A 9,165-nucleotide genomic window follows, 5' to 3' on the forward strand; every position below is an offset into this window, starting at 1 on the left:
AAAGAAGAGTTGATGCATTTGAATTATGGTACTGGTGAAGAATATTGAACATACCACGGACTTGTAGAAGAACAAACAATTCTGTTTTGGAAGAAATATACAGCCAGAATGCTTCTTAGAAGGATGGCAAGACTTCATCTCATGTACTTTGGTCATCTTATCAGGATGGTCCAGTCCCTGGAGGACATCTTGCTTGGTAAAGTACAGGGTCAATGAAAAGGAGAAAGACCCTCAATGAGATGGACTGACACAATGCCTACAACCATGGGCTAAAACACAGCAATGATTGTGAGGATGGTGCAGGACCAGGCAGTGTGTTATTCTGTTGTACATGGGGTCGCTAGGAGTCAGAGCAGACTTGGCACCTACCAGCCTAACAACGACAGACCTCATATGAGGGAATTTTATAAGAACTGTTGAGGAAAAGTTCCTCCACTCCTTGAAGAGATATTCTGGAACAAGTTTTTATTTTAAAATTATTTGTAGTTAAGTAACTTAGAGTGAAAACTCAAACTCTAACATAATCCTGAGTTTACTATAATTTCTTGAGCCTAGAATATATATTCTTCTAAACATGTGCCAAGCTGTAATTATACATTAGCAGAGACAGATGTAAGTGTTTCACCAAACATTAAGATCCCCAAGATTGAGGCAAGAATGTGTATACTTGCCCATTTCATACCTCAGAACAATTTATCATTACTCTCTTTCCTCATATAACTTAAATTTCTTTAATAGTACTGGCCTTCATCTCTAAAATTCATGCCTATGTCCCACCAATCGGAAGGAAGGTTGGGCAATCTACTTCCGTAGTGATACTGCCTCGGAAACCCAAGGAGGGGTCGCTATGAGTCAGGTTCAACTCAACGGCACATAACAACAACAACAACAACATGTCCCACCAATAGGGGATGTCCTTTGGGTTGCTTTCCAGGATAGTGTGGTGTCAGTGCTACCCATTCGTATTGTCTCATCTGTTCACATCCCCCCCTTGTGATCAGTGGGCCATATTTGCAAGAATATTTGTTACTATCTGTGACAAAGAACAGAGGGAGAACTAACTCTTGGAAACTGAACCCATATCAGACTGAGCTATGCAATCGTGATGTGCATAACCATTTTCACCAGTATGACTAGGCCTTGGTGACCTAGATGGCACTCCCAAGAAGTGAAACATGGGAATTATCTTTTCTACCACATTAAGTGATCATTTTGGTAACAAATTCTTTGCACACAGCTTACAATCTTTTTTTTGGGATCCTACTCTTTAAGCCAAACAAAAAGGGAACATCTATTTTCTGTTGATGTAGTTCTCTCATAAAGAAGGACCATTACTTTTGAACAACCTTTTTTTTTTTTTAAAGAGCCAATAGGAAACATCTCCTGTGTATACCTTCACAGGCACATTTCTCTACTCTGAGGCTGGAGAATCATTGTTTTATTTTTCTTTGTACCAATGTCTAATCTAAGCTTCAATTATATTCCCCTCACCACCACTCCCCCCTTTATCTTCAAGCTTAGGACAAATTACTAAAATGCTATGCAAGTTAAAGAGCCAAGTTCTTACCCCAAAGAACCAAATGCAAGTGCTTAGAATAGTGGAAAGAACCTAAGTAATGGTGTCATAGAGACCTGGATTTGAATCCCAACTCTACCATTTTCCATGCAGTCTTTAATCAATTAAAACCCCTGTACCTGTTCCCTTAGTATAAACGGGGATAACACATGTATTTGACTTTGATGATAACATTACATTTTGGTCTGTAGAATACAAGAGATGATAAAAGAAATTGCTAATTTGAAACTCCTACCTTATTAGAGAGCCAGACACTGGCACAGGCAAGATATTAGCCTCAGGGGTTTTAATAAACACAAATCAGGCTGGTATCCAATTTGAAAGCTTGCATTCTCACTACTTTATGCATTTTTAAGTTAGTGGGAGAGCATGTTGCCAAGACTTATCAATGAACTGTGATAAACTTTTAGCAAACGCTGAAGATTGATTGAATTTATGTCTGTTTATCAAAAGAAGCTTAGTAACAGAATGATAGGTGTCTAGATTCAGTAGATTGAGTTTGATAATCTTAGATTTGCATTTGTATAGTATTTATTCATCAATCCACTTACATCATAGTGAAAAGAATTGTTATGTTTTCTTGAGAGCTTACAGCGTACAGAGCTTTAAGAGCTCCAGAGATGGTCTATGTTTTCATTTTTCACAGAATGTCGGCTTACTGCTTAACACATCGATGTTCCCAGATAGCTCTAGCAATGGTATTTGCAGCTAAAGATGGATTTATTTATTTTAAAAGCCATTTTAAAAATGTTTTCTGTGGAGGAATGAAAAACGTAGATAGAATAGTATAATGCACCATCATCCAGGCCTGTCAGCCTATAGTCAATCTGGTCCCATCCACACCTCATCCACTTCCTCTTTCCTTTATTATTTGGAAGCCAATCCCAGACAACAGCATTTTATCTGTATTACAGAGACAGATTTGATAAAAGAAAGCTACCATCCTTCCCCACCCACACTGGAACTGGGAGTCAGCAGTATTTTCTTATCTTTCTGCAAATTTTCCAATGCCTTCCTCTTGAAACTTTAGTCTCCACATTATTAATGATTTTAAATGGCCATTTCCAGAACCTAATTTATGTCCACTGGTGGTCAGAAAGGGAGCTCTGTAGTGTAGTGCCTAAGGCATTTGACTGCTAACCAGAAGGCTGGTGGTTCAAACCCACCAGCCACTCCTCGGAAGGAAGACCGGGCAATCTACTTCCATAGAGATACCACCTTGGAAACCCAAGGAGGGGTCACTATGAGTTGGATCTGACTTGACAGCAGTGAGTTTGACTTGGTTTGGTTGTCAGAGAATTCTCACAGGCTGTGAGTGCTATGAGGGCAAGGGTGTATCTGGCTTCTCATCTCTAGCACCCCAAAGCTTAGTATCCTGTCATAAAGGATGTACACAAAATGTTTAAATAAGTGAGTGAATGTGACTTAACTTTTAGTTTCATAAAAATGTATGTGGACTGAAATTTGTGCCTCATTTTTCCTTTTCTCCAAAGATCCAAGAGGAAAGTACTTGGAAGGAAAGATTCTGGGGACATGTCTGTTCGAAGCAAATCCAGAGTTTCCACTGGCAGCAGTGGCAGTGGTTCTGGTTCCATCACTTCACCGAGCAGCAGTGTGACAACCCCAACCAGCCAGAGGTCTCCTGGGCTCATCTACCGCAATGCCAAAAAGTCTAACACATCAAACGAAGAGTTTAAGCTATTACTTCTCAAAAAAGGCAGCCGCTCGGATTCCAGTTACCGCATGTCTGCCACCGAGATCCTCAAGAGTCCCATCCTGCCCAAACCCCCTGGGGATCTCGCAGTTGACTCCCCTCAGGTCACCGATGAGGCCCATCAGGGGTCACCTGGGGCAGAGGCACTGTCCCCTCTCTCTCCATGCTCCCCACGAGTGAATGCAGAGGGGTTTTCCTCAAAGAACTTTGCCACCTCAGCATCAGCAAGGGTTGGACGTTCCCGGGCACCCCCTGCAGCTAGCAGCAGTCGTTACAGTGTCCGCTGCCGGCTGTATAACACTCCCATGCAGGCTATCTCTGAGGGTGAGACCGAAAATTCAGACGGAAGTCCACATGATGACCGATCTTCCCAGAGCTCAACCTAGGTGGCCTGGACCAGACGGCCCATCAGACGTCAAAACCTTTAGTTATATGAAAATGTCAGAAGGGAGCAGAGGACTCAGGAGAAGCCAGAAAAATCATGGGGTACTATCACTGCTTACCAATGAATTTCTAAATATATGCTGGGGAACAGGAGGTAGTTTAGTGACTCTTTATTATTTTATTTTTTAAGTAGCTGCACTGTCTTTCATGTTTTCCTTTGCCTTAGTTTGACTGACCCAATCCCATTCCTTTTGATAATGTGGAGTTCAAAAATACCTACTTTTCATGAAACCTGGAAAAAGTTTTTGCAGAGCTGCCTATTCAGAAACAAAAACCCTCACTGTCATGATTCTTCAAGAAGATGAAATTACTCTGGAGGTTTGGTATTTTTTTACATTAAAATGAACTAGAGCAAAATTCAGAAGAAAGAACTACACATATGTAAATACCATATTTTTGATAAAAATGTGTAAATAGATTTATCAATGACAAGTGGACATGTGGCCAATTATTTACTGCACACCAACTGTTTATAGAAAAAAAAAGAATAGAATGTAATAATTGTATTCTGTGAATACCATTTTCATATCAAATAACATATTTAAATGTCCACCAATATGATTTTCTGAATGATAAGCCTCAACTATGAAACTTAAACTGGTGAAAAAAGGAAATCTTGAGGTCATGGACTGAAATGTGATTGATTTAAAATAATGAATTTAGATCTAACCATTTCTTGTGACAAACTGCAGCACCAAACTAGCTAATAGCAATGCGTAGCTGTAATTTGCCATGTGGTAATTTGGGCAGAATGAAAAGCATGCTTCTGATTTTTTCTTTAATTAATGAGAGAAGTCATCACTCTCGACACAGAACCCTGAACAACAGCATTTGACAGTGTCCTTTCGACTTTAATTTTTCAATGGATTGCTTTAACGAGAATGACTAGGGAAAACAGTAGTTCATTTTAGGTTATGTTTTATATTAGGCTACTGGGGATATATAAACAGTCATAATCTAATGACTATACTCTTTAAACTCCTTAAACAGTTTAGCAATTAGCTCCAGGTTCTTAAACTAACAAAAATAAAACCTAAGCATGCCACAGAGTTGTTGATTTATCAGTAAGTACCTGCAATGAGTTCTCAGTGAAGCTTTCTCTCTGTGCTGACAAGATTCATGCTACCTAAAAATGAACAGAAATGACACTGTGAAGAATGTAGCTGGGAAATAGGTATGTACATGCATTATTTATAGTCGCTGTTAAACTGAGAATGGGGAACAGCTCTGGTTCACAAATGCTACATACAACTGAGTTTTGTCTGGTTTTACTATATCTGCTTGATGGCTAAAGGGGAGGGGTGGTGGGTGGGAAAGGAAAAGTCAGGGCAAGTAAATGCTCTGATAAAATGAAGGCAGGGAAACAAGCTGAAGTACTTGAAATTACTTGAATTTTCTTGTCTTAAAACTGAAAGAAAAATGTAGTTACAAGTTGAAATCTGCAAATAGTCTTTACACCTCAGATTTTAACATGAACTGATACTAATGTTTGAAACTCTATGTCAGAAATATAAGCAGCTATGTACTTAGAACATGTTTCGAATGCGAGGAGGTAGAAAGTACAGAGAACTAAGAAGAGATATGGCCTATAAAATAACAGAATGTGGTTAGAATGTTAGAACATACCAGGGTTACCAAGAAATTGATAAGCAGCAGGCTTTAAGCTTATGCAAGTGGTATTTGGGAAAGTAGGATGTGTGAAAGCGGGTTTGTGGTTTTGATTTAATTCATGCAAGTATGAAGGGGAAAGCCTGGTCTAAGAAAATACTGTCTTTCAATAGAAACACTTTCTAAAATGTTATGGATTAGGAATTAGATAATCTGACTGCTGTTAGTTTTGTTTGTTTGTAAAGAAAAAAAAAAGTCTGTTTTTTTTTCTACTATTTGTTTTCACTACCAAATTGTGTTGCTTGATTTCTTGTCATCCTTGTATGTAAAATGGGTGCTGGGGGTGGAAGGATAGAGGAGGAAGGAGTGTGTGTGTGTGTGCACGCACACGTGTGTGTACGTGCATGTGCGTGTGTGTGTGTGTATTAGATAAGCTATTTGGTAGAGGGTTTGAACATTTACAAGTTGTTAGTTTTTATTCAAAGAAAAATGTTTTGGGGTTTAAAAACTGGATCACCATTTTTCATTGGAATCCTTTCATTAAGAAAACCATCATGGTTTGACACCACATGGGAACTTGAGTAAATTTTTGTCCTCATGCTTTGAAAAGTACATTTGGCAAAACTTTACAAATTAAAGTTTTAGACAAATGCGATAAGAAACAGTCATTTCAAGTCACAATAGGCGATCGTTGGTAATTTTCATAAAAGCAGTTCATTTGCAGTATGGCTTTTGTGTAGTTATTAAAGAAAGGTATGTAGACTGTAAAAGTGCTTCTAAATCTTGAATAGAAAACACACAAATTGGCTTTAATAAAAATGTTACCTTTTTATTATTGACATTAATTTAAGTAATGGTACCATATATATTTTAAAATACATATTGACTTGAATTATGAGGCAATAAAATAGCTTCTATATGTAAAGATCACAGAATTAACCCTTATAATATAGTTTTACTTATTTTCTTTACTCTAAAAATCTATAGCAGAGTTTCCCTATTTTATATTCATAGTTTAAAAAAAAAAAAACCCAAATAAAGATGGATTTAAAATTCACTCTGGAAAAGAGTAACAAACAGTGAAAGAGCAAGAAATTGCTTAGTAATCGGAAATATTCTACCTGGCTTTCAAGCTCTCAAAACCAAGATTTAGGGCTGACTAACATCACAGTGGGACCTCTGATGGCATAGTGCCTAAGGCATTTGACTGCTAAGCAGAAGGCTTGCGGTTCATATCCACCAGCCACTCCTTGGAAGGAAGATTGGGCAATCTACTTCCATAGTGATACCGCCTGGGAAACCCAAGGAAGGGGCGCTATGAGTCGGATCCCACTTGACAGCAGTGAGTTTTTTTAGTAACATCACTGTTGTCTTGGAGCAGTATACACACATTAGGTATGAAGAACATGAATCCAAACTTTTCTTCTGTTGTTTGCACTGATGTTAATTTTTTTGTCCTTTTATGTTTATACAACCATGTGTATGTTGTATAGGGGAATTTTTTTTTCCCCTTGCTTTTTGATTCTGCTTTTCTTTTCTTTCTTTTCTTCTTTTTTGGCTAAGTAGAGGACATGGACTAGTGATAGCAAACAAAACACACTGTTTGCTCTTGCCAAAGGTCAGTGAGTGAGTACATTTGCTGCAGGTTGGCAGATTTAGAGATCTAGATCACGACAGATTTTAAAACTTTTAAGAAGGTTACAGTGTAACTATTTTGGTACTAGAACCAGTTCATGCTGGCCGAAAAGACAATGGTTTATGGACTTGCATCCATTTTGTATTTTTGTAATATTTGTAAATATGAACTTTTTTAATCGTTGCAGAGATGGTTTTTTTGGTAAGATGTTTTCAACGTTTACATTCAATCCAAGCCTTTGTATATTTTAGAGCTGTGCAACACTTTAAGTCTTGTATTTATTTTTAGTAAAAATGGTGTCAGTTTCATTGTGAACCCCTCTCCAAAAATAAAAAAAAAATGTATCAGAAAAGTTTGATTACCTAGAAAGTGTGTATAGAAACTGCAAATAAACGTGACTGCAATTAAATAGTCAGTTTCTCTCTTTTCTTTGTTAAGTAATCGCATTCTTGGGGTTTTATAGACAGAAAATATTTTATATGCAACCAGACATAAGGAAGGGAAGGAACTGTCATGAGAAAAGCAGCAGCAAAAATAAATACTGTACCTAGCACGGGCTCTACTTCTGTGTCCCATTTCCAATGTCAGTAGACTTTTCTTGTTGCTCCTTTCTGGAACAAGAAAAGATTTACAACGCTACTTTGAAAAACATGCCGGCTTTGTGGCAAATTACTCAAACGGTGCCTCCTTCTCAAGATGAGCAGCCTTGACATGTTACGTAAGACATTATGTCACCTGGTACATAGCAAATTTACGAGTCAGGGCCTGTTCTAAATGCTTTGCGTACATTAACATCTGTAATCCCCACATTACACCCATTTTACAGATGGGGCAATTGAAGAGTGGTTGGTTCATTGACTTGTCAAGGCCGTAGAGCTTCTAAGTGTTGGAGCTGGGTTCAAAACCAAGCAATCTGGATCAGCGTGATCTCTCCCCTCTGTATGTGGCTGTCGAAGACTGGAAATAGCTCGTCCCATCTCAGTCCCGTATGATGCTTAGAAAAACGCCTAAGGTCCCTGCCCTGCCCCATCACCTCATATTTAAACGCTAAGGCTGGCGGTTCAAACCCACTAGTCACTCCTGGGAAGGAAGATTGGGCAATCTACTCCCCTAGAGATACCACCTCGGAAACGCAAGGAGGGACTCCGAGTTAAAGGCGACGGATGTAGTGCGTCACAAGGGGCAGGGAAGGGGTGGGATCATGGTATATATTTTTAAAAAAAGCTTCAAACAACAAGCAGAACTCGAGGAGTCCGCGCGCATCACCCCCTCGATTCGCGGCCGTTGGAAGAGTTGCGCGCGCAGGAGCTTCTGCGCAGTCGCAGAAGGCGTTGGCCGTGTTGAAGTCTCGCGCCTCGACCGTTAACGGCTCCTTTCCAAACCTCCCCTCCCCCCTGCCCTTGCCTCCACCAAAGGAAATCTCAGTCAGCCTCAGCCAATCCCAGGCTCTCTAAGTCGCGCTCCGCCCCTCACCGTGAAGCAAGGCCCTGCCCCGCAGCTGTCTCCCTAGCAACGCCCCCCAGGGGGCTCTCTGGCGCTCGAGCGATTGGCCTTTTAACGGTCGAGGCGTGTCCGTTGGCGTTCTTTACTTGGAGTGCGTGGGAAGCCCGGCTTAGCCTGCGGGACTTTGGTACCAGAGCACTGCCTTCCTCAGGCTCGAGGCGAGCGCGTGCCTAGGAGCCGCTGAGGACTAACAGCACGAGGACCGTTTCGAGCCCCGGTTGCCATAACCATCTCGACTTTTCCCTTTCTAGGAGCCAGAACATTGTGAGTCGCTCTCCTCACTCCCTCCGGAGTCTGGCGTGGCAAGTTGTGGTGCAAAAGTAGGTCTGTCCAACGGCCCTTGTTCTCCACTTGAACTTTCTTGTCCAAGTGCGAGCGAGAGCTGCCGAGCCAGGACGACTTAATGTAAGAAAGGATTGAGGCTTGGCGGCCGGGGACATAAGGAGTTCGGCCGCGCGGGATGGAGTCGCGGGTCCCGGGGAGGATCGGTGCGCACGAGCTTTTGAGATCTGGGCGCTTACTTGCCTCTTGGTGCGGACTTTCTGAGATGCGTTGGCTTGGTCCCTTATTCTTTCTTTGAGGGACGAGAAAGGATTTGGCCTCTCAGTCTTGAAGAATTTTGAACTTAAAGAATTAGGAAACGAGCTAGTTGATTCCTAGAACAGCCACTGAGGTGGAGCAGAT

General features: G+C 40.7%; 1 protein-coding gene across 1 annotated transcript in view; it reads left to right on the forward strand.

The window, feature by feature from the left end:
• The window catches only part of NHS (NHS actin remodeling regulator), a 61,126-nt gene extending 57,450 nt beyond the window's left edge, over nucleotides 1–3,676 (forward strand). The window contains exon 9 of the mRNA XM_007955911.2: nucleotides 3,070–3,676. Coding sequence (XP_007954102.2) covers nucleotides 3,070–3,676 — 607 coding nt within the window. The remainder of the gene's footprint in view (nucleotides 1–3,069) is intronic.
• Nucleotides 3,677–9,165: the final 5,489 nt, after the last annotated feature.

Source organism: Orycteropus afer, unplaced genomic scaffold (assembly GCF_000298275.1).
Source record: "Orycteropus afer afer isolate SDZICR_OR568_19922 unplaced genomic scaffold, OryAfe1.0 scaffold00546, whole genome shotgun sequence".
Classification (NCBI taxonomy): Eukaryota; Metazoa; Chordata; class Mammalia; order Tubulidentata; family Orycteropodidae; genus Orycteropus; species Orycteropus afer.